This window comes from Amblyomma mixtum, chromosome 3 (assembly GCF_055824585.1).
Source record: "Amblyomma mixtum isolate Tamu chromosome 3, ASM5582458v1, whole genome shotgun sequence".
Lineage (NCBI taxonomy): Eukaryota > Metazoa > Arthropoda > Arachnida > Ixodida > Ixodidae > Amblyomma > Amblyomma mixtum.
This window is the reverse complement of record NC_143014.1, coordinates 224,311,985-224,338,496: the sequence shown is the minus strand read 5'-3', so window position 1 is coordinate 224,338,496 and position 26,512 is coordinate 224,311,985. Positions and strand designations below refer to the sequence as shown.

Genomic DNA, 26,512 nt, shown 5'->3' with positions numbered 1-26,512 from the left:
CGACATCGCGTAGAACAGCCGCACGCAGTTTTCAGGGATGCTCACTTTAAACGTCTGTTTGGAAAGCTTCATCTCCAGCCGGAAACGTTCCCGACTTAGGCCCACGAAAACCTCGGCGCTTGGAGTCGCGTACGAAAATTTAAACATACTTGAAGGAATTGTTGAGCGCTAAAAAACCACGGAAAAAGGACGAACACACGGGACGCCGCAGTCGCAACTGCCGCACTTCTCGGCCACGTCGTATTTTCCGACGTGCCGCATGCTTGCTGTGTTCGAGAGCAAACTCCCAGCCGTGTAGCTGTTAAGGTGCTTGCCCGTCGAGCTAAAACAGCAACGCTCCGCGGCAAAGCCATAAACCACGATAACTATCGCACTACCGCAAATCCCAGCACTTGACAGCAACAACAACAAAAAAAAAAAAACGAGCTGGAGATGCTGATGGCGATATAGATAGCGAAAGCTCGCGGCGGAGGAAAACGATGATGGTGATGAGCTTGGCCTTGGGCGCCCTCCATGGGCGGGGTCTGAAAGCTCCTGTGCACGTGTGTGGCCTCCGCGATCAAGCGCCCGTTGCGCGCAGCCGGAGCCGATCGCGGAGGCCTCGGCGCGTGCATTCCGAAGGCTATTCCCGCGTGTGTCGCGGAAAGTTTCGGTGTGGCCCTTACACGGATCTTTTTTTTTTTAACATTTTCTTCGCGAAAACGGGGTGCGGCCCGTACACGAGTGCGTTTACGCGGTGTGTTCAATTTTGCGAGTCGAAAAATTTCCGGAAATTTTACCCCGCGTAATAGGCGCACCCCGAACTTTGAGCCGGATTTTCTGGCAAAAAAGTGCGCCTATTATGCGAGTAAATACGGTACTATTCAATACAGATTTTTCTTTGAAGAGGCATGAGGGATACTATAGTGCGGTTTATGCAGGTGAATTCTACAGCATGGCGGGCATTATGTATGGGATAAAGCTCAATAAATATGTAGTTAATTAATTAAATCCAAATATACAGGTAATTAAATTTAATTAATCAAATTTTTATTATTGGTTTGGTTTGGTTTATGGGGTTTAACGTCCCAAAGCGACTAAGGCTATGAGAGACGCCATAGTGGAGGGCTCCGGAAATTTCGACCACCTGGGGTTCTTTTACGTGCACTGACATCGCACAGTACACGGGCCTCTAGAATTTCTCCTCCAAAGAAATTCAACCGCTGCGGCCGGGATCGAACCCGTGTCTTTCGGGTCAGCAGCTGAGCACCATAACCACTGAGCCACCGTGGCGGCCAACTTTTTATTATTGATTTTAGGGGCCAAGGTTGTATTGCAAAATTGAAGGCTGGCAAGATCGAAGGTGAACATAGTTTTGAAATTTTCTTAATCGGCAACGTGGTTAAAAATATTAAACGTCAAAAATACGCATTTCAAAGCTCGTTGAGTTGGCTTTCTTACCTCGCATATTTATGAAATGGTGTCGCTGAGTGTAGCCATGTCACGGAAATCACTTTGTTTTTAATTTATAAAATACACTAATGGCTTCTTTAATTTGCTGTATCAGAAATGTGAGCAGTGACATTTGATAAATATGTAATGCATGAAAGTCAACTAAACGAGCTTTAAAATGCATATTTTTGAAGTTCGATATTTCAAATTTAAAAACTAAGCTGAACTTCAATCTTGCTGGCCTCCAATTTTGCAATATTATCTTGGCACCTAAAATCAAGAGTAAAAAGATTATTACTTAAATTTAGTTAATTCATTGTTTATGTACCTGCTACAGCTCAATAATTAATGTCCACCATGGTGTAGAATCTACCTGCACAAACTGCTTTGTCGTTTTTATCGCCCCTTTCAATGGGAAATCTGTATTGAATAATTTGAAACACATGGTACAAGTCCACGTATAAGCCCCCTTCACCCGCACCTTCCACTGCTTCGTCCTGCCACCTCATTTTGTTTTGTAGTTTCCCACGGGATGGCGTCGCAGCATGAGCGCAACTCAAAGCACCAATGCGTAACAATGAGATCGCAAGGACAGCAGTCTAAATTCAGTGCAGGTAAAAAGTGAAAAAAACGGCCCTTCACCTTAAGGGCCTTCCACCTGCAAGCGGTCTTGTAGTTTCGGATTCTGGGGTGACACAGGCCTCGGCGATAATAGGAAAATTTGCTCTCACACTGCCTACTGCTCGTCAGAGGAAGCAACCGTCAGGGCGAAAGAACCGGGATCAGCCTGAAATTAGAATTTTCTTTATCGGAACCTATTTGCATACGAGTTAACTTTTTTTTTTATGCCTGGAGCACCATGTGTCCTGCTGGGAACAGGCACTGGCAGGGGGCACGTACTACCTACCGCTCGTCCGAAACTACCTTAGACTCTGTGAATAGGTCTGCTCTGTGTATAGGTCGACTTGTACATACACAACAGTACTTTAGTACAGTAGAACCCCGTTCATACGTTTTTCACCAGACCGGGAAAAAAAAACATAACAGCCGGGAAAACGCAACAGTGAGGAAAGCACCGAAAATTAATGAAAACAGTGCAGCTTTGACTTGAAACAATTAATTTCCGCAAATTGACCCTAGGACTTTAAAAAATCGAGAATGGTGGATTGCAGTTTCTTTCGCTCGCTGGAAAGAACAACGCGTTTCTCAATAGCAAAGGCCGCATTGCTGTCAGCGTCGCTTTGCGGTGCGGCCACACCGCACGCACGCAGCAGTGCTGTGCAGTTCACGCGCTCACTGCAGTCCACGCTGAAGCGACGTTGTGCACAGCGTCAAGCACTGAAATGTTCGTAGGCTGCTCGCCGCGCTGCTCCGCGTAAGCCGCCCTGGCTGCCTGTCTACTGCGTTTAGTACGTCCAGCTTTTCCTCAAGGGAAAGCCCCTTCCGCTTACTCAACGCTATCACGCCATCAGAGCACAATAAAGATGTTGTTGCGACTGAGAAGGATGAAAAGGAAATTGCACGGGCCCTGCCGACTGGCTCCAGCCGAGCCACCACACCACCGCTGTCACTTGCAGATAGAGGAGAGTTAAAAGATAAAAAAAGAAAGAGTGAAAGAAAAGCCGCTTGCAGATAGAGGAGAGTTAAAAGATAAAAAGAAAGAGTGAAAGAAAAGCCGCGCGCCTCCTCCTCACCACCTCCCACGATAAAGATCGCGGCGTTCGGCGTGCGAGGCAGATAGCCATCTAGTGGCGGCCTCTCCAACTCGCGTGCGGCTTCTTGCAGCCAGTTCCGTAGCCAAGCCGGGCCAAGACTCGTCAAAAATCAAAATGGCGGTTGGCGCGCATTGCCCGGGCGGGTTCGGGGAGCCCGGTTGCGACGTATCATGCGGGATCGTTTCCTCGGCTACGACGTAACAGCGGGGTTCCCAATACATTGGATCCTATGGACGCTATGCCGGGACCCGAAGAAAACGACGTAACAGCCGGGAAAACGCAGCAGTGAGGAACGTAACAGCGGGGTTCTACTGTATTTAGATAGGCTGGCGTTGCGTGCAGTCAGCCTGTTGTAGGCGCGGAGCAAGAATGATTGTATCGTGGAACATGTGGAGACATGCGTTTCGGCAGCAAGCTGTAGCGTAGACTGGCTTTCGTGCAGGTAGTACTGGGGCTGTGGCACTTCACATATCAAGCATCGCTTTGTGGCATTGTCTTGAGGCTCCGAGGGGTCATCTCTTTGCTGGCTTGCAGCGAAATCGAGATCTGGCATTCCCGCATAGCACCCCAGATCTCAAATTAACTGAGCCGGTGCAGGCTGCAACAGTTAAACCTAGGCGTAACGAACCTCCATGTAGCAAATTTCTCAATATTGCGAATATTTTCAATTCCCCAACACCGCCGCCCTCATTAAAGCGCACGTATTTGAGAACTCCATGTAACGAAGGTGTTGCGGTGGTTGACCTTGATGTAACGAACTTGCTTCAGTGACCATCTGTTAGCTAGCGCTTAATTACTTGAAGTTTGGCAGGACGACGTGAAAGTTTCATGATGATAAAACATGAATTGCCATGAGAGGAATGTCTATGAGCGCAGCGAGCGACTGCCGTTGACGCAACACTCCGTGTTCCAGTGCCATCAGCACATCAGTGTGGCAAACGCAGCAGTCTTCGCTGCTTTCGCTTTTGAAACCTCACGCCGCATGGCAGTGCAACAGTTTAGGCTCAGAAGCAGCCAAAAGTAATTGGACGTAGCCAAAAAGAAAGACACAGGATGAGTGGTGCTTGAGTGATTCTGGCGCCGGTAGCTTTCGCGTGTCGGGAGCGGGCACAGCGAAGAGTCCGCTTCCTGGGTAGCAACGGTGACGGGCAGACCAAAAGCGGGAACATGTGGGAAGAAACAGGTGCCTCTGCGGCCGGTCTAGCGGCATCAGCGCCCAGTCGTGGTGCACCACTCCATCACCTCCCCCGCTCTCCCCACCCCGCTCGTAATGGCATTATGCAAGCTGCAGTGGGGGTGGTGGTGTCTGCTGCCCCAGTCGCGGTATTAGCGCGATTGCGAAACATTTCTCCACGCTTATGACTCCCATGTAGGGGGGGTTTAGTGTAACCATTTTCAAGGTGATTTCACCTACATTTATGTTTCTTAGTTTGATTTCCCTTCTGCATTGTCCTTTCGAGTCTTGGACGAAAACTGCATGTAAAGAAAACTTGGATGTAGCGAAAAATCTTGGGACTTTTCTTTTGCGTTTTCGTTATATCTACTGTATCCAGTCAAATTCACATTAGAAATTTTGGGACCACAGAAATTCTTCGAGTTATCGAGGTTTTACTATAACATTTTTTTTTTGCACGCTCTAAATCAAGTCCATACTTTTAGAATGGTGGTCCTGTGCACCATTTCATGTGCTTTTTGATTTCTTCGATGTTGTTAAAATTAAAAAGAAAATTATTAACTAGCTTTATACACATTTATCTGTGTCATATTTTACTGAATTTGGCAATGCACCATAAAAACTTGTCATCTGCTGTTAATTGCATGTAGTTAAGAAGCAAGCAAGAAATAAATCAAAATGTTGGTCTAGTTGAACTTACACTTTAGTATCGTCAACATAAAGGGTATTTTCAGACTCCTGTCAATTCGAACTCAGTGTAATTCAAACAGATTATCGGTACCTTTGTAGTTCCCGTTACCAAGAGTTGACTGTACCAGTGAGTAATTACTCTCTTATTACAAATCTACTCGACCTTGGAGGATTCCTCTAAACATTGGACCAACACCGTTCTCTCTTTGAGTTGATTGACCCACCGCGGTGGCTCAGTGGTTATGGCGCTCGGCTGCTGACCCGAAAGACGCGGGTTTGATCCCGGCCGCGGCGGCCGAATTTCGGTGGAGGCGAAATTCTAGAGGCCCGTGTACTGTGCGATGTCAGTGCACGTTAAAGAACCCCAGGTGGTCGAAATTTCCGGAGCCCTCCACTATGGTGTCTCTCATAGCCTTAGTCGCTTTGGGACATTAAACCCCATAAACCAAACCAAACCATTAGTTCAAATAGACTGAACGTTTGGATAAACTGCTAGTGTAAATTAAGCAAGTTTTAATTTATGAGGTTCCATTTTCTGTAATGCAAATTTGCTTTTGTTTGTGTTTGTGCATGTGTTAAGACCTCCATCAAAAGGTCATATGGCATTCGCATCACAGGGATGGTCTCTAGGGAGCTTGTGTTATGTAGTCTAGCATGTTTTGAAGTTATTGCATTCGTTCTAGCCAATAGGACCAGTAAAGTTTTCCTGGTGTCGTGGTCACTTATTCTGCAATAAAAATGAAGCTCATACATTTCTGAAGCCTTCTGGTGAAAATAATCAATGTTAGAGCAGTTAAGGGGGGAAGAGGGCCTTAGAAAAAATTTTTATTATGAAGTCACTATTATGAAATCTTCAGGGAACGTGCATTATTGCATGCTGATTCAAAATATGTCATTTAATTTTATGTGCAACAAGTCCTTGTGCACTTCTGCATTATGTTCTGTAACTTTTTGCCGAGAGATTTAAAGAAATTTTGCTGCAGGGAACTTGCTTGATTGCATGCCATTGGTTTCTTGGCAACTTCAGAACTCTGTAACGCAACTTCTATGATAATAATTTCTACCTCATTACATAGCTTGATGTCAAGAGAAGCCAATGGTATGCATTCTAGCTAATTCCCTGCAGCAAAATTTCGTGAGAGCTCGCGCTAAATATGTTACGTAATGTAATATATACATATATATTGCCACGCGCCTAACGCGCCGCGCGGCCTCCGCGCTGAGTCAAAGAAGACGACGAAGCGGCGGTGGGCTCTCGAGGCGCGCTGTTCTGTTCTGTGTCGTGGAACCTGGCTCGATAATTAAAAGAAGGCTCCCAGTCTTGGGTTCTTCCCGACGTCTACCTTCACGGCTACTGTGGTCGTGACACTGGTGGAGGTGCGACCGATGCTCCCTACTCCTGAGGACGACTCGACGCGCCCGCCTCTTGTGACCACCCCTGTCCATCGTGCCAGCCGGAGGATCCGAGGCCTGTCCCCCGAGGCCCTCCCTATTGTCAGCGCGCCTTCCAATACCACTCCACTCATGGCGACGCCACTACCCGCCCTGCCTACGCCTGTCCCTGCAGCGAGCCCCACCTATCTCACCCTGCAGACCCCACGCTCGCCTAAGCCCTTTCACGGTGACCTGTTTGAAGATGCCGAAGACTGGTTGGCTCACTACGAACGGGTGGCCACCTTTAACTGCTGGGACGACGCTACAAAGCTGCGTAACGTGTACTTCAGCCTTGAAGACTCTGCACGCACGTGGTTCGAAAACCATGAGACTACTTTCTCTACGTGGCCGGACTTTCGACGTCAGCTCCTGAGTACCTACGCCAACAGCGACCGCCGGGAGAGCGCAGAGCGTACCCTTTCCTCTAGAATTCAGCTCCCCAACGAGGGCGTTGCCATGTACGTCGAGGATGTGACACGTCTTTGCCATCGCGCCGATCCGGCCATGCCTGAAGAAAAAAAGCTGCGGCACCTGATGCGCGGCGTAAAAGACCAGCTCTTTTCCGGCCTCATCCGGAACCCGCCCAACACCGTCGCGGAGTTTCTGGCCGACGCCGTGCACATGGAGAAATTGCTGCAGCAGAGATACCATCAGTACGACCGGCAACTGCGTCCAACGTCGACTCTATCAACGTTGGAGCGGTTCGACCATGATCCCAGGATGAATCCGGCCTCCCTTCGCGAAATTATCCGTTCCGTGGTCCGCGAGGAGCTGCAGCACCTTCAAGCAACCTTTGCCCCTCGCGTCGATTCCGTCACCAGCGTCATCCGCGAAGAAGTCCGGCAGGCACTCAGGGCACAAGACGCTGCAGTTGCGCCGGCGTCGCAACCGACTCCATACGTTCCCTCGCCGTACCCGACTCCTGTCCAGCCTGTCACGTACGCGGACGTCGTGCGGCGCGCGGCCCCACCTCCTGGGCCTTCGCCTTACACCGCACCATTGGTCGCGGTGCACTCTGCCCAGCCGACTCCTTACTGGGCGGATCGGCGCCAGGCACCGCGGAAGACTGACCTCTGGCGCACTCCGGATCAACGACCGCTCTGCTACCACTGTGGTGAGGCCGGCCATCTCTACCGGCGGTGCCCCTATCGAGAAATGGGACTACGCGGCTTTTCTATCGACAGCCCCCGTCCACGCCCTGGAGAGCGCCCTCAAGACATCGCCGAGTATGTGACCCGTCAGCGTAGTTCACCGTCTCCTCCGCGCCGCGAGTCGCGATCGCCTTCTCCGCGCCGGTCTTCGCCCTCTGGGTCCCGTTTCGCCTCAGGACAACGTGGTTCCTCGAGCCCTCGTCGGGAAAACTAGCTCCGGCGGCCTTTGGAGGCGAGGCCGCCGAACGCCGTTCCGACGCAAAGCTTCCACCGCAGCAGCAACTGAATCGCCCCGACGTCGCACGCCGCATCACTGCACAGTTTTCCCCGACGCGTCTCTCGTATCGCCGCGATGCCGCAACCCCAATCGCCGACCCGGTTCCGCCGCCGCACCGACCCAATCGCCCCGACGCCGGACGCCGCATCGCCGAGGAGTTTCCCCCAACGCGCCGCTTGAATCGCTCCGACAACGCAACCCCAGTCGCCGACCAGCCTCCGCCGCCGCACCGACTGAATCATCCACAACAGCCATCGACGGGCCGTGCCGAAGGCAGGGTCTCCTTGGATATCCCTGTTCTCGTCGACACAAAGGAGGTCAGCGCGTTGGTCGATACGGGCGCAGATTACTCTATCCTTAGCGGACGGCTTGCGACGGCCCTGAAAAAAGTGACGACACCCTGGGACGGTCCCGACATACGTACGGCAGGCGGACATCTTGTCGCACCACTCGGTATGTGTGCGGCCCGGGTTACGGTTCGAGGCTGCACATTCGTTGCCACTTTTCTCGTTCTGCGCGAATGTTCTCGCGATGTCATCCTTGGCATCGACTTTCTTCGCGAGCACGGTGCTATCATAGACCTCCCGAATCGCTTGGTGACGTTTTCTACCGCCATGGCCACAGAAGAACCTGCGCACCAGGGTTCTCGGCCCGCCCTGCGAGTCGCCGACGATAACGTTACGGTGCCACCACGTGCCAGCGTTCTCGCTAAAGTTACCTGTGACGAGCCACATAGGGGACTGCGGGTTGTCGAGCCTAATGTCTCCCTCGTACTAACTAAGGGAGTTGCGGTGGCACGGGGCCTTGGATCCCTTCATGACGGTTGTACAGAGGTCCTTGTCACCAACTTCTCCAATGAGCATCGACACCTGTTTCGTGGCACAGCCATTGCTTATGTCGACCATGTCCAGGAAGTGGCCGAATGCTTTGCTTGCGAGAAGGGCACACCTAGACCTGACGCCGAAGCGGTCACCAACGTCGACATCCATTCAGGCCTTGCACCCGCTGAAAAGAGGCAACTCCAGGACCTCTTGCGCGAGTTTGGTGCGTGTTTCACGTCATCGTCTAAAGTGCGACAAACGTCGATAGTCAAACACCGCATTATCACGCATGATGGAGCCCGACCCATCCATCAGCAGCCCTATCGTGTGTCTCCTCGTGAGAGGGATGCTATCCAAACACAGGTCGAAGAGATGCTCACAGACGGCGTCATCCAACCGTCAAGCAGTCCGTGGTCGTCTCCTGTCGTCCTCGTGAAGAAGAAAGACGGGACACTACGATTCTGTGTCGACTACAGGAAGCTCAACAGTGTGACTAAGAAAGACGTGTATCCGCTCCCGCGTATCGACGACTCCCTCGACCGACTTCGTCAAGCCAAGTACTTCTCTTCGGTCGACCTCAGAAGTGGTTACTGGCAGATAGAAGTTGATGAGAGGGACCGTGAGAAAACCGCCTTCATCACACCGGACGGGCTGTATGAATTTCGCGTCCTCCCATTCGGGCTCTGCTGTGCTCCCGCCACGTTCCAAAGAATGATGGACACCGTTTTCACAGGTTTGAAGTGGCAGACCTGTCTTGTTTATCTTGACGATGTCATCATTTTTTCCGCAACGTTCACAGAACATCTGCACCGCCTCAGGAGTGTCCTCGAAGCCGTTCGATCCGCCAACCTCTCCCTCAAACCAGAAAAATGCCACTTTGGGTTCACCGAATTGAAGTTCCTCGGGCACGTCATTAGTGCTGACGGAATCCGAGCTGACCCAGAGAAGCTTGCTGCCGTTGCTGCCTTTCCGGTCCCCGCCCACAAAAAAGAAGTCCGACGTTTTCTGGGCCTGTGTTCCTATTATCGCCGGTTCATTAGAAACTTCGCCCAGCTCGCCAGCCCTCTGATGCTCCTAACCCGTGATGACACGTCATTTTCCTGGGGCAACGAACAACAGACTGCCTTCGACGAGTTACGACGCCGACTCCAATCACCGCCCATCCTGGCACATTTCAACGAAGATGCCGACACGGAGGTGCACACGGATGCGAGCAACGTCGGTCTTGGCGCCGTTCTAGTTCAGCGGCAAAACGGTGTCGACAAAGTAATTGCCTACGCCAGCCGCGCACTGTCGCGTGCTGAGTTGAACTACTCTACAACGGAAAAGGAATGCTTAGCGGTAGTCTGGGCCGCCGCCAAGTTCCGCCCATACCTGTATGGCAGACCGTTTTGTATCGTCACCGACCACCACTCGCTGTGCTGGCTGAAAAATTTAAAGGACCCTTGCGGCCGCCTAGCACGTTGGGCATTACGCCTGCAGGAATTCGATTTCACCGTCACCTACAAGTCAGGCCGGAAACACACCGACGCTGATAGTTTGTCACGCGCTCCCGTCGAACCTCCTCCGCAAGACACCACCGACGATGATAGCTTCCTTGGAGCGGTCAGCACGTCTGAGCTCGTTTCCAGACAGCGTGCCGACGCCGAGCTGAGTCTGCTCATCGAACATCTCGAAGGTGGGTGCCCTGAAATACCACGATACCTAGCTCGTGGACTATCATCGTTCTGCCTGCGGAGAGGCGTGCTTTATAAAAAGAACTCTACTTCAAGTCCGACAACTTACCTGCTCGTCGTACCGTCTGATCTGCGGGATGAAGTTCTCCTTGCCTGCCATGACGAACCGACTTCCGGCCACCTTGGAGTTACACGCACCTTATCCCGAATCCGGCAGAACTATTACTGGCCCAACCTAATTTCAAGTGTCAAGCATTATGTCCGGACATGCCGGCAATGCCAGCGGCGTAAAAAACCCGCGCTCAAGCCTCCTGGACTGCTTCAGTGCATCGAGCCGCCACAAATACCATTCGACAAAGTCGGCATGGACCTTCTGGGGCCATTTCCCCTCTCGTCGTCCGGCCACAAGTGGATCGTAGTCGCCACAGACTACTTGACCCGCTACGCTGAAACGAAGGCCCTTGCGCGAGGTACTGCCGCCGAAGTTGCCCACTTCTTTATGCACGACATCGTGCTTAGACACGGTGCCCCATCGGCCATCATTACTGACCGAGGCAAGGCGTTTACAGCCCGACTCCTCCGAGACATCTTAACGCTTAGCCATACTGCTCATCGACCAACAACAGCGTATCATCCCCAAACCAATGGTCTCACGGAACGGCTCAACAAAACATTGGCGGACATGATCTCGATGTACGTCGACGTTGAACACAAAACCTGGGATGAGGTCTTGCCGTACGTCACCTTCGCATATAATACCGCGACGCAGGAAACCACCCAGTTCACCCCGTTCCGTCTTGTGTATGGTAGAGATGTCCGCATGATGCTAGACGCCATGCTGCCGTACGGCGACGCAGACCTCCCCCCTGAAGCAGGCCACTTCGTGGAACAAGCAGAGCAGGCCCGCCAGCTGGCCCGCTTGCACATCAAGGACCAGCAATCCGCCGATGCCCGGCACTATAACCTTCGGCACAGGGACGTGCACTACGAGCCGGGCGACCACGTGTGGGTGTGGACACCAGTGCGCCGCAAGGGATTGTGCGAAAAGCTCATAAATAGGTATTTTGGCCCGTACAGAGTCCTGCGCCGCCTGAACAGCGTCAACTACGAAGTTGTCCCCCATGGAACTGTGGTCGTCGGCCCTCAGCGTCAACGGCCTGAAATCGTGCATGTAGTGCGCTTAAAGCCGTACTTTTCGCGTGACTGAGCGCTGTGTTCACGCTGTGTTTCCTACCTTTTTCCCCTTGCCCCACGTGTGAACTTGACTCTTCCCGCATGTCATCTAGCGCGCATTGTATAGTTCCCCTCACCCCTATTTTTCTTCTTTTTTTGCTCCTCCTCCCCTCACTGTATATACCCCATTCCACATCGAGACGATGTTTGCTTTCGCGGGAGGGAATAATGCCACGCGCCTAACGCGCCGCGCGGCCTCCGCGCTGAGTCAAAGAAGACGACGAAGCGGCGGTGGGCTCTCGAGGCGCGCTGTTCTGTTCTGTGTCGTGGAACCTGGCTCGATAATTAAAAGAAGGCTCCCAGTCTTGGGTTCTTCCCGACGTCTACCTTCACGGCTACTGTGGTCGTGACAATATATATATAAGTGCATGAGGACTTGTTACACTTACATAAAATTAAATTACATATTTGAAACCAGCACAGAAACATCCATATTCCCTGATGTTTTCATAAATGTGACTTCATTAATGAAATTTTTTTTTCTAAGACCAGCTTCTCCCCTTAAATCTCATCAGACTGTACTGCTTGGTGTTCTAATACCGCAGCCACTAGACCCATTAATTTGTTGCCTGTCGTTTGAAGAAAGGATATTTGTGACTTATTATTTCATGCCCTTTACAGCTACTACAACCTGGACTTGTCAATGAGCCTGGAGAACTGCCTGAAAAGCAAAGTCATTGTAGAGTACCCAACGTTTACTGTTGTTCTAACAGAAGATTTGTGTCGGTTCAACCTTATCAGTCCAGGTAAGTGAGCTTTACCCTTTGACACTGAATGTTGCAAGCACATGAGAACTTACAACTCCATTTTTGTGGTTTTTAGCTTGGATTTTCTATTGAACTCGCCTCATCTGTTGTACTTACCAACTCATATCCACAAAGGTGCTGGTGTCAGTCATGAGCACTTGTGGTAGCTGGCGATGGGATGAATATTCTAGTGGGCAGTCGCTGTTCGAAGTACTTTTCCTGTTGAGAGATGTGCACCATTGTGTTGTGGCATTTTTGTGGTGGCATGATGTCTGCAGCAGTTCGCACCAGGGATGTTAGCAGGGGATGTACAGTCGAACCCCACAATAATGAAACCGCTGGGTTAGGAAAACTTTTTCGTTTTCGCCAGAATGTTGCTGTCGCAAAAATGGACAAATAAGCACACCCATTATTTTCCAGAACCAAAATTAATGAAAAAAGTCGCTTATTTCGCTCTGCTTCACATTGCTGTGCAGGAGCTTCACGACTCTGGCTTTCGCAGCTTGATAAGCTATGCATAGCTTCGTCGTCGTCGGCGAGGAAAGTCCGGATAACATCGAAAGCATCAAGCACATCATGCGAGCTTACTTGCCTGCCTTGTACTTGGTTTTCGCCATCCTCGTCGTCACTCTCGTGATTTTATTTGCGCACACTGTCGATATGTGCACGATAAGTCGGTGTCCGCACACAAAAGGTCATCCAGTTCAACAGTGTCTGGCACTGTTGCATTGACACTGAAAAGCGCGTCCCATGCTTTGGTTAGTGGCCGGTTCTGCCAAGGCTTGTCTGACCAGCCGCAAAACCGGCGTGCCTGAAGCAGTTCTGGACAAGGGTGGCTGATGTAGCACTCCACGCCCCGCCAAGCGTCTCCAGCACCATGAAAAGATCAACAATTTCGGTCGGTCGCTTCATTTCGATGTTCAACAACATCAGCCGGATGAGTCTCCCCAGGTATGCAGACTTGACACTCTTTAAAGGGACACTGAGGAGAAATTGAATTTGGCTTGTATCGACAGAATACCAGCTCCTGATTACAAAAACGCCACTCATACTGACAACAAAGCTCTTGTAACGTAGAAAAGAGCTAGAACCAAAATACAGGTATCGCCGCCACAGGCCAAACTCGCAAGTACAAGCGTGATGACGTCATAGGACAAAACAGTGTTGCTAGAACCAATGGTTCTAGAAACACTAGAACACGAGAAGCCACGAATCACTGAGGTGCAGCCAATGCATGTGCAAATCTCTTTGACGTCGCCAGATGGCGCCACGTACCCGGCAGCTATGCGCGCGCCTGCATCATCGGCATCGGGACCAATAAGCGCCTGCTCATCGGCAGTAGGCGGGCTCCCGGTATTCCGCTAGCGGTAACAAGGTGCACGGTATGCTAAAGGTGTCTATTTGCTAGAACTTCCTTGACGACTTCGAGAACGGGATCCATCGTAACGCTGGCAAAACGCCGGTGCAAACGTAAATGAAGAGACGGTAGCGACGGCCGCAATAGCCGATAGATGCCTTCAACGTTCTGCCGGCGGTAGCTTTTTTTTCGGCTGCTGTCAGGCCGCACTGCTGGCCGTCAGAAATCACGGAGTCTGCGCTACGTCATGTGCACGTCATGTGTCACGTCACTTAGTCCTGTGTCGTCATAGGAGAATCCCAAGTTTGAATCAGAGCGGTGGGAAAAACTTTTTCAACTTCGAATCCAAATTTCTTAGAAATAAATGCATCTTTCGCTGCCGGCCAAGTGGCAACAAAGCCATGAAATGCCAAACTATCGGATTTTGCTGTAAAAAAAAATATTGATAGAGCTCTCCTCACTGTCCCTTTAACCCCTTGGTCAAGAGGTTGGATAACGGATGTGCAGTTCGGAGGAAAAAAAAATCAAGCGTATGCTCGTCAGGACGTCTTCGGTGTGGTGGGCAGTGCAGTTATCAAAAAAAAAAAAGGCAGGCGGATCTGCCCTGCTACCATATATCTGCGTCAAAGGCTTCGAGCCAGCTGGAGAATACTGCTCACGTCATCCAAGCTTTCTGGTTAGTAGTGTACTCGACCGAAAGCCTTCGGTTACCTTTAAAGCACCGTGGCGTCTTGCTCTGGCTGATCGTGAGGAGGGGTCTCTTGTCGGATCCGTCCATGTTTGAACACAAAAGAATGGTCACTTGCTTTTTGCTCAGCTTGGCGCCATGGCATTTTCGACCCTTCAGGTCAAGCATTTTCGATGGCAACATTTCGTAGAAAAAGCCAGTTTCATCCGCATTGTAAATTTCAGAGGGCTTGTATTCGTCCATTATGCTTTCGTGACTTTCATACATCCAGGACGATGCTGCTTCAGCGTCGACGCTCGCAGACTCCCCCCAACAAATTGGCTTAGCCATCCAGCGCTAGCCAAAGTTGTTGTGCCCCAGAATGCACGCGAAGTCAATAGCCTCTGCTGCAGAAAGCTTCCAGACAAAGGCATCTTGTTCGCTCTCTTGTCGAGGAACCACTGGAATACGGCTTCGTTGATGTCTTTTGCAGACCGGTGTTGCCACAGTCTTATTCTGCACGCACGCGCAGAATAATGGATTTCAGAATCGTGGAAAATGAGCTGCACGGGATACTGAATTCCTCCGCAATGTATGACTTGTTTCTGCCTTTTGCAGCTGTGGCGATGATTGCAGACTTTTCCTGCAGTGTCAGAAACTTGCGCTTTTTAACAGGAGGCGCCATATTTCCGACAGGCCTAAAAACACTGGACACAAGCAAGTCACGGGTGGGTTCGGCGGATGGCGAGATAGCGTAGTTGGTGTGGTAGCGAAAAGGAAAAGAAGGGTTCGTTGCTCTGCCTAGACGCCTCGCCGGTTGGCCGGCAGTGTCATCGTGCGTGCGTAGTTTTCAACAGACGGGCTAACAAAAAGCTGCTTTCAGTGAACACCGAAAAAAATCTCATTACTATCATCATCATTACCGAACCGCAATGGCCGCGCCGGTGCTTGTTGGCAGAAATGAACGGGCTCGACTTGTCGGATGAGTGTGCAGCTGTAGTTTGGCCACTTCTCTGTTCTCAACTGGCTGATGTGCGGAAAAAAATGTTTCAGATCACTACCTCAAACTTTCGTTAATGCGGGACTGCATTTTAAAAACTCTTCACTGTTGAGACGGGGCGAATGCATTGAACTCTGTGAAGGTTCGTCGGGGGTGCAAGAATTTTTTTTGCCGCGAGAATTCCGTTCTTGAGGGCTTTCATTATTGAGGGGTTCAACTGTATTAGAACAGGGCTTGCATTTGGAGCTTAGGCAGGCTATTGCAACCCGATTCTTTTTTTGTGTGTGTACTATCCATGCATGCAGATAACATCACCTTTAAGCTCTGTGGAGTCCAGTTAAAGGGGGATGCCGATTTGAAATCCACAAAAATTGGAAGAGAAAAATTTTAATTGTTGTATTCGCTTGTATGCCTTGTTTCTTATACTGCACCAAAGTTTCATTGCTTAAATCGACTGGAAAGTACTCTAAAAAAATTGTTTCATGAACCGCAGCGGTTGTGCATTGCTGGGAAGGGCTCAAGCAATGGGCATTTTTCTCTGTCACAATTTTCTGCCTTGATACTCAGCTTTCAATGCGGATTTCTTCGTGACTGTTTGATCTTTTTTGACCCCATTTGTTTTGTTCCCTTTTAAGTCTGTTGTTCAGGTGAAAACATTTTGTTTTTCAAATTTGTGAATTTTAAATTTCTTGTGTGAAATTTTGTTTTTACTTTATACAGTAGAACCCCGTTCATACGTTTTTCACCGGACCGGGAAAAAAAAACGTAACAGCCGGGAAAACGCAACAGTGAGGAAAGCACCGAAAATTAATGAAAACAGTGCAGCTTTGACTTGAAACAATTTATTTCCGCAAATTGACCCTAGGACTTTAAAAAATCGAGAATGATGGATTGCAGTTTCTTTCGCTCGCTGGAAAGAACGCGTTTCTCAATAGCAAAGGCCGCATTGCTGTCAGCGTCGCTTTGCGGTGCGGCCACACCGCACGCAGCAGTGCTGTGCAGTTCACGCGCTCACTGCAGTCCACGCTGAAGCGACGTTGTGCACAGCGTCAAGCACTGAAATGTTCGTAGGCTGCTCGCCGCGCTGCTCCCGGTAGGCCGCCCCGACTGCCTGTCGACTGCGTTTAGTACGTCCAGCTTTTCCTCAAGGGGTAGCGCCTTCCGCTCACGCAACGCTATCACGCCATCAAAGCACGATAAAGATGTTGCGACTGAGAGAAGGATGAAAAGGAAATTGCACGGGCCTGCCGACTGGCTCCAGCCGAGCCACCACCGCTGTCACTTGCAGATAGAGGAGAGTTAAAAGATAAAAATAAAGAGTGAAAGAAAAGAAAAGACGCGCGTCGCAACAACTGCGTGGGCCGAAGCGAACGCTGGCTGAGAAAAACAGATAAGCGACCGCAGCCGCGCGCCTCCTCGTCACCACCTCCCAGATGAAGATCGCGGCATTCGGCGTTCGCGAGGCAGATAGCCATCTAGCGGCGGCCTCTCCAACTCGCGTGCGGCTTCTTGCAGCCAGTTCCGTAGCCAAGGCTGGCCAAGACTCGTCAAAAATCAAAATGGCGGTTGGCGCGCATTGCCCGGGCGGGTTCGGGGAGCCCGGTTGCGACGTATCATGCGGGATCGTTTCCTCGGCTACGACGTAACAGCGGGGTTCCCAATACATTGGATCCTATGGAAGCTATGCCGGGACCCGATGAAAACGACGTAACAGCCGGCAAAACGCAGCAGTGAGGAACGTAACAGCGGGGTTCTACTGTATATGTCCACGGACACTGTATCGCAAAAAAAAAACAAAACTAGAATTTGTGCTTTGCGATCAGAAATTCTAAGATTGTCTTGACCTGTAGTATGCCAGTAGAAACGCAGTGAATGCTGAACTAGCCTTCTGCCATAAGATTCAGAGGAAAAATTTATATTAGAAAACAATTTTCTGGAGGTGTAGCACTGAATTTATGTGAGAGCAGTCATAAAATTGTTTTCGATGTGTTAAAAAAATTGCATGTGAATTTTTGCTGAAAGCTGCTCCGAAAAAAAAAAAAAAGCTGCTTTCATAGTCACATTTATTAAATTTTCAAGGAACATGTTTTTGCATGCAGATTCCAAATATTCCATTTATTTCATGTAAAATTAGTGCTCTTGTACTTTTGCGATATGGTATGTAACTTTTTGTCAAGAGCATTTAAGAAATTTTGCTGCAAGAAACAGTTGCTGGTCAAATTTATTTATTTATTTGTGTACCCTCAGGGCCATGGGCATTGGAGAGGGGAGTGGGTACAGGTGTACAAGGAAAAGCAACACGAAGTAAATGGATCGGGGCTGGTGTTAACAAATGGTTAAAGATGCGTCTACCCTAGTCTTGAAAAGCTGATAATCTTTGACTGTTGCTGTTGGTGCAGGAAGGTGATTCCACTCTTCTGCTTTGTGAGGTAAAAACGACTGAAAGAATTAGTTCTGCAAAAAGGGACACTGACTTTGTAGGAATGATCTAATCGCGATGGTAGGTGGTGTGGAGGAGATATGAATTCACTGTGCAAGTGTGGGTGATGAAAAAGTTTTTGGAAAAGACAGATATGACACATTTATGAGACAGGCTAAGGATGGTAGATTAATACCCCTGCCACACGGCAAATTTAATGTCATTCCCATCGAATGACATTCGTCCAAAACGACATTAGTTTGCTGCCACACGAGAAAATCTAATGTCATTCGATGAAAACGACATTAGGTATCGAATGAGTTCCCTGAACACATTCGCCTGCGACGTCCGAGCTAATGTGTTCCCTCGACACCAGACACTTGGTGAGAATATACACCGAAAAACACGATTACAAAAACGTCACAAGCACTGTAATATTTCCGCGTCCCTACGATTGTGCTGTCGTTCATTTATGTATATAAAAATGCCAAATAGAATTGGAAAAAAATAAAACTCACTCTCGCTACCAGCCTTGCGTGGTTAACATTCACAACATGGTGACGCCCAGCCCGCCCGCTTCGGACCGAATACTGCGTCGCCGCTGCATTTTTCGACGCGATAGCTTGCTCTAAACGGTTGTATTCGCTTTTATTTTGTGCATTCTCATTCCTCCTTAACAATATAGGTTTGAAATATCAGTCGCTTTTGAGATAAATTTCAGAATTTCTTGATGCTAGGCTTAACTATGTACGGCGTACACTGTCGTCATAGCAACGACCCCGAGCGAAGTATTTCTCCAACTTTGCACTAGAATCTACATTTTCATTTCATCCAATTGATTTACATTTAAAAAAAACGAAGCCTTCGAATGCATTCATTACTGCCGTTAATAAAAGACAAAAACGTTTTTTCGGCACTCAGTTCAGGAGGTTTGACTTGCTATCGTCTAGATGGCGCCACAGTATGTTATGCTTCTCGCGCGCTACGCTAGTCACACCCAACCACCGTGCTCCCTACTAAAACTGTTGTGAGGACGGGCGGCAGTGCGCGCAAGGTGCGCCCGTAGCATGCGCAAAGCTTTTGCGGACGCACAGCTAATACTGTCTAATTTCACCATAGAGAGCATTTCACAATATGACGTCCGCCATTTGCCTGCCGCCGATGGCTGAGGTTTGGCTTGGCTTGGACTTGTGGTGGATAGCAGTGATCAACACGTTATTGAAATCAACGTTTTTAGATCCCTCGCACAACGCGCCTATCTAAATACGTTGATTAAAATGAGGATGAAGATTTTAGAATCGGTTTCCATTAGCAAAGCAATACTTTTTGCAACGTATTGAAGCATACATCGAAATTTTTGTATGCTGTACTCTCTGTACTCTTTTTCCATCGCAATCACCATCATTTGCAAATGACATTAGTTTTTGCCGTGTAGCAGCGCGCAGAAAAAATGACATTAAGTCGAACGAATGTCATTCGATGGGAATGACATTAAATTTGCCGTGTGGCAGGGGTATAAGGCCTGGTTTCATTGAAGATATGCTGGTGGTGCTGTTATAGCTAGAAAGAATAAAGCTGGCGGAATTATTTTGAACCATTTCTAATAGATGCAGCGTATTCTAGTTTCGGATGTATTAACGTTTTATTCAACAGCAGTTTTGGGGATGAAGGCGCTTTAGAGAAATTATGACGGATGTAATTCAGCATGCAATTAGCCTTATTAATTGCGAGGTGTGTTAGAAAAGTAATGAGACTAATTTTTTTTGTAACCATGAATTTTATTCTTTTTACACATCAAGGTTATCCCCTTCAAAATAGCACCCGTCTGCATTTACACAGTGACTGAGACGTTGTTTCCAATCTTCGTAGCAGTTCTGGAAGACTTCTGCTGGAATGCGTTTCAGCTCGTCTGTTACACTCTTCTGGATATTATCCAGAGTACCAAAGTGACGCCCTTTCAAGTGGGTTTTGAGCCGTGGAAATAAAAAAAAGTCACAGGGACTGAGATCCGGTGAATAGGGGGGCTCAGGAACCACAGGGATACAGTTTCTTGCCAAAAAATTATTAATGGACATTGCCGTGTGACAGGGTGCATTGTCGTGGTGAAGCATCCATGTCCGTGCAACGCCTGGTCGACAATGTGCAAACCGTTTCTTGAGTCTTTTAAGAACTTCACGATAAAATGTTTGATTGAGAGTTTGTTGTGGACGATCCGCCGACTGTCAAAGAAACAAATGAGAATCGATTTAATTTTCGATTTGCTCATTCTCGCTTTCCTTGGACGGGAAGAGTCTGTGGTATGCCACTCCCAACTTTGGCGTTTTGTCTCGGGATCATATTCAAAATCCACGATTCATCACCTGTTGTAACGCGATTGAAGAATTCTGGCTCCCTCTCTAGGCACTCCGGAAGATCAAGACACACATCTTTTCTGTTGTTCTTCTGCTCAGTGGTGAGGTTCATTGGAACCATCTTTGCGCAAACTTTCCGCATACCCAAATCCTGTGTTAAGATTTGATAGACGGTAAAAACGTTCAAATTCAACTCCTGACTCATCATTCTCACCGTGAGTCGACGATCTGTCTTTACAAGAGACTTCACTCTTTTCACATTGTCATCCGCTCTTGAGGTTGATGGTCATCCCGCACGAGCTTTGTCATCCACTTCTTCTCGGCCTGCTAAAAAGCAATTGTGCCATCTGAACACTTGTGCCCTGGATAGTGAATGCTCTCCATAAGCCTTTTTCAACTTTTCACAGGTCACAGTAGCGGTTTCGCCAAGTTTCACACAAAATTTAATGGCACAGCGTTGCTCATACTTTTGCCGGTCCATATTCATAGCGCACATGACAGACGCAACTTCTCTTCAAACGCTCTCAACAATCATATAGCAACTGCAGCAAGTTCATACTGGTGCTGAGTCAAGGGCACGATCCAGCCTAACTGCCGTATGAAGGGAGCGATAGCAGCGCTGTCGGTTCCCGCCCAGTGTTGCCAGTCTCATTACTTTTCTAACGCACCTCGTATGTAATATGTAGAGACCAAGTGAGAGTTGAAGTGATGTGTACACCAAGGTACTTGTACGAAAGCAGCGACTCTAAGGGGACATGATTTAAGGAGTAAGCAGGGGCATTATTGCAAGTTCTAGACACACGAAAGGACCTACGTTTGTTGACGATTAGTTTCATTAGCCATGTTTTACATCATGAAGAGATAGCGTTCAGGTCAGATTGGAGGATAGCCACATTGTCGCTGCATGTAATTTCCTGGAAAACAACACAATCATCGGCAAATAAATTGATATGAGAGGAAACAGAAGAGGGAAACTCTTTGATATAAGTTAGGGGAATCCCCCCAAGGTGGAGTAGATTTGTAAAAAGGGAGTAATTACTTATTTGAATCCACCCAAGCGCAGCCAAGATTTGAGGTTGCAATTACAAGCGTTTCTTTCCGTCTGAAGTGGTATCTTCATAACATCGTAACTCAGCTTCTATGATAGGCAGGACATAATTTTACTCTTATTGCATTCCTTGATGTCAAGACAAATGTCATAACCAGACCCATCATTATCACTTCAAAGAAATAAGCTACCGGTGCACTGTAATCGCGAGAAGTGCTGCTTCCGAGTATGATTGGCTCGAGATGAAGACTCCATGCTCAGTACACTCGCACCACACCTAGCTGCATGGAAAGGTCAGAGGGCCTAACCTGCTTCTAATGCTTGCAAAGAAAAGCTATCAGCTGTGGTATTGAGTGGGAATTTAGAAAGCCACTTTGAAGCTAAAGTTCAAAAATATAATTTTTTAATTTTTTTTTTCAGAATCCATACGCTCGTGCAGTTTCTCAGTGTTTTTTTTTTTGCGCTTTTTGTTTGTTTCAGAGCCATCTGGGAGTCACAGTGCCACAAGTCTGCCAGCTTTTTTTAATACAAATGTATTGGCTGACTGCGACAATGAATGAGTGTGCATAAAAATTGTATATACTCGTTAATTCAAACGTCATTAAATCGAATTTCTGGATATTTCAAACTGTGCGACTTGGTCTGTCCATGCTCGTTGGGAGTCTATGTAAAACCTGAATGGGCTGCACCACTGATAACTCGAACTGTGCGGCCTGTGCACATGGTGAACCAAGGAACACTCCCGCGAGGCTGCATTGTCTCTTTGGAGGAGATGTGGAGAGGGAAAAACTGACGTGCGAGGTCACTGGCTAGGTGCAGTACCGGTTAAACTGGTGAGGCTGGGAACCAGACGTGTCGCAGCATCTCCAGGAATTCGAAACTTTCACAAATCGTACGATGTGGAGTTCTCGCTGATGCTTGCTGTGCATCTTTGTCTCGGTTTTCAAGTTCTCTTTGTGTCACGTTCCATGTGATTAACTGCAGCCATAGCGGTCAACTTGCGCAGTCCCCAGTGTGGTGATTTACAAGTGTCATCCGTTTGCAGTAATTACCACGACAAAACATTTCAAGACGAGACTGAAAACGTGTGAAGTCGACTGTGGTGCGTTATTGAAACAGGACGTAGCCAAAAAGTGCGCTCATTGTTTGGCAGTTTGTGACTCGGGGCCGGAAGGCTGGAAAATCGGGCAACATACGTGTGGCCGTGCTGGCCACTTTTGCTTTTCGACCTAAATGATCGAGCAACCTCCGTGACTTGCGCCTGTGAATTTGCGCGAGTCCCGGAGGTTGCAAAAAAGCAGCAGCCGGAGAGTCACATACTGCTCGATTTCCCAGCCTTTCAACGTCATGCTTACAGGCATGCTCAAGTCTTCGCGACTGGTGTGGCCCTCCGTTGCACAAGTTCGGACACGTTGTACGCCGCCTGCCTCATCTTCAGTTTTAAAGAAGTACAGGCCCTCCAGTAAGTTTGGGCTTTAGAAGAGAAGGTGTTAGCCTTGCCCTGCGGGAAAAAAAAAAAAGGAGGTGATGATGAAATATACTGTATTTATTCAATTCTAAGCACCCCCCCTCTTTTTTCCCGACTGCTGTGCCCAGAGTGAGAGGGAGGGGGGGGGGGTGCGCTTAGTTTCGAAAAATCTAAAATGACCCCCCCCCCCCCCCCCCTCCATCGGTGTTCTTTTCACAGTGATATCTTGAAAAGACGGGTGCGAGAAATTGGCGAACATTCAAAAGATAAAAACAGGTGCAGACAGCAAGCCCACTGATTGTGTCTTATACTCCGTCACTCTCACTGCCACTCAAGTCTGTCGTCGCACCGCTGGAGCTGCTGCTCTTAGCATTCCACAGCAGGTTGTCTTCCATTCGGTTGAAGTGGTTTGTAATTGAACACTTCTTGAAATGACTTGGCCACAACGTCGACTTGGACCCGTTTCCACGGGTCTGAAATCCACCTTGCGATGGTTGACGGGGATGCTTTCTGCAGCTTTCCCGTCAGCGCTGTCTTCCAGTTGGGGTTCTGCACCCACTCTTCATAAGTTGAAGATTAGCTTTAAAAGGTTTGTTGACTGAAACGTTAAGGGGTTGCAGCACTGGCGTCATGCCACCTGTAATCACAACCAAGTCACAGTTGCTTTTCTGAAGCTTGGTCTGTACCTCTGGGGTAAGATGGCCGCGAAACATGCCCAACAGAAGCATCAATCGTATGCCTGCAGGTCTGCCGAGCAATGCTCCCAATGCGCTGCTTCCACATGACTCGAATCCGGTCGGACATCAGCTCTGCTGTCATCCACCCATTTTCCTGGACTCTTGCGATGACAGCTTTAGGAAAACATTCATTTTTTTGGCATGTTTTTCCTTTTGAGGATGATGTATGGCGGAAGCTTTTGGCCATCAGCTGGTGTGCAGAGCATCACTGTGACATGCTGCTTCTCGTACTGTGTCATCTTCACCTTCACTTCTCAGGTTCCTACTTCATTAACTGTGCACACCCTTGGCATGTCAAAATGTAAACAAACAAGATGGCGGCGACACAGCTCAAAATGCGCGGCAGTTGGCCCGGCTGACGCTTGGAAAGTCCGAAAAATTGAACAGCCCTCCCTACAGTGTCCGAAATTTTGAGCCATGTAATACATTGACTTTTGTCAAATGTTTAGGGGAATCCCCCAAGGTGGAGTAGATTTTGTAATAAGGGAGTAATTACTCATTGGCATCCACCCGAGCGCAGCCATACGGCTACAAAGGAAAGCTATACAGCTTTCTCAGAAACTTCGTAGTTAAAGAAAAATTCGTCCTGGTCCGGGGTTCGAACCCAGGACCACCGCTACACCGGAGCAGTCGCTCTACCAATTGAGCTAACCAGGACGGCAAGCTTATGGTAGGGCGAGATCGAATTGATCAATAACTCAAAGTGATCAATAACACTTCGAGTTATTGATCAATTCGATCTCGCCCTACCATAAGCTTGCCGTCCTGGTTAGCTCAATTGGTAGAGCGACTGCTCCGGTGTAGCGGTGGTCCTGGGTTCGAACCCCGGACCAGGACGAATTTTTCTTTAACTACGAAGTTTCTGAGAAAGCTGTACAGCTTTCCTTTGTAGCCGTATGGCTGCGCTCGGGTGGATGCCAATGAGTAATTACTCCCTTATTACATTGACTTTATGACGTATGTCCTGGTGCCAGGAAAAAGTCCGAAAAATCGGTCGTCGACTCTATGCTCTGGGTTCGTTACTTGTGAGAAAAATTTTTCTTTCGGTGCACTCCAAATCGTTCACTTTTCTGCGGTAGCGAAAAAGTTAAGGTTGATAAGGTTTGAAGCCTTCTCAGCATAGTGGCCTGTGTTCTACTTAGCTCCTTAATCATCATCATCATCAGCCTGACTACTCCCACTGCAGGGCAAAGGCCTCTCCTATGTCTCTCCAATTAACCCTGTCCTTTGCCAGCTGCAGTCGCCGTATCCCCGCATCCGCTCACCTAACTTTCCACTGCCCCCTGCTACGCTTGCCTTCTCTTGGAATCCACTCCGTCACCCTTAAAGACCAGCGGTTATCTTGTCTTCGCATTACATGGCCGGCCAAGCCCATTTCTTCCTCTTGATTTCGACTGGGATGTCATTAACTCGCATTTGTTCCCTCACTCACTCTGACCGCATCCAGTCTCTTAACGTTACACCTTATCGTTTTTCTTTCCATAGCTCACTCAGAGTTTCTGCCCCGTAGGTGAGTGCCTTTAAGATACAGCTGTTGTGTACTTTTCTCTTGAGGGATATTAGTAAACTGCCTTTCATGATCTGAGAGAACCTGTCATATGCACTCCACCCCATTCTTATTCTAGTTATTTCGCTCTTATGATCCAGATCAGCGGCCAATACTGCCCTGAGTAGACTTATTCCCTTACCACTTCCAGCACTTTGCTATCATTTGTGAAAACTGCTGTTCCCTTGCGAGACTGTTAAACATTACTTTGGATTTCCGCATGTTAATTTTAAGACTTACCATTCTGCTCTGCCTAATTCATTGATCATGCTTTGCAGCTCATCTCTTGAGTGACTTAGCAAGGCAATGTCATCAGCGAATCGCAAATTACTTAAGTATTCTTCATTAACTCTAATCCCCAGCTGTTCCCGATCCAGGCCTCTGAACACCTCCTGTAAACAGGCAGTGAATAGCATTGGCGAGGCCGTGTCTTCCTGCCCGACACCCTTCCTTATTGGAATTTTATTGCTGACTTTATGAAGCACTATGGTAGCTGTGCAGTCTTATCAATTCCAGTTTTTTTGCATAACACTCTTCTACACCCTGATTCCGCAATGCCTGCATGACTGCTGAGGTTTCCACCGAGTCAAATGCTTCCTTGTAGTCAATGAACACGATACATAGGGGTCGGTTATTTATTTATTTCGGAATTACTGCCAGCCTTCATAGAAGGCCTCGGGCAGGAGTGGACGCACATGCATTATGAAAGGAAAAAAATACATAGTAAAGAGAAGGTCCAGCTTAACAAGATGCAGAACCTAAGAAATCAGACATGATCATCCCACTTGGGGGCCTACAACCGAAAAAATGGGTCGAAACGCCTACACATCAAGATGCTTTTGGTACAGTAAAAGTGACGCCTGGGAAAAAAATATATATTCTGCGCATTTCTCTATCACCTGATTGATAGTATGAATATGGACTACTGTCAAGTATCCTGTATGAAAGCCTGCCTGATCATTTGGCTGATTGAAGTCTAAGGTTGTCCTGATTCTATTTGCGATTATCAGTAAATTGTAGGGAACGGACAGTAAGCTGATCGGCCTATAATTTTTTCAAGTCCACGTCTCCTTTCTTATAAATTAAGGTAATGTTAGCGTTCTTCCAAGCTTCTGGTATGCTCGAGGTCATAAGGCATTGTGTATATAGGGTCGCTAGTTTTCTGGCACAATCCCCCCCTCCGTCCTTCAAGAGGTCTGCTGTGAAGTGATCCTCACCAGCTGTTTTGCCCCTTTTCCTTTCCTCCTTTTTTGTTACTGGCGGGATGTCCCACTGCTGTGCTCTACTGCCTCTCTCATTAACGTTCTGATTACGTTGGCTACTGTATAGATTTCTGTAGGACTCTGGCTACTTTAACTACAGACAGTTGCGCAAATCAGAGAAAATCGAAGAAAAATTCTCTCGGCTTAACCGCGCGTTTGTTCGGGCTCAAATTTCGCACAGAGGTTGCATTTAGTGGTCAGTTTTGTTTTATACTACATTTAGGTGGGGTACTTGCCTGATTCGAGCAGAATTATTTGGAAATCCCCATCGTCTGTGGCGACGGAGAACCAAAATCGAAAGACTTCGCA

At 48.4% G+C, this 26,512-nt stretch overlaps 1 protein-coding gene across 2 annotated transcripts in view; it reads left to right on the top strand.

The window, feature by feature from the left end:
* LOC149353826 (box C/D snoRNA protein 1) overlaps positions 1-26,512 on the top strand; it is an 82,135-nt gene that overhangs the window by 18,798 nt on the left and 36,825 nt on the right. The window contains exons 6-7 of one of the 2 annotated variants that reach the window (XM_089582865.1): positions 12,224-12,348; positions 21,671-21,823. In XM_089582865.1, the coding sequence (XP_089438991.1) occupies positions 12,224-12,348; positions 21,671-21,750 (205 nt within the window). In that variant the 3' untranslated portion in view covers positions 21,751-21,823. Of the gene's footprint in view, positions 1-12,223; positions 12,349-21,670; positions 21,824-26,512 lie in introns of those variants that run through there. The other variant, XR_016291063.1, reaches the window with a different exon arrangement.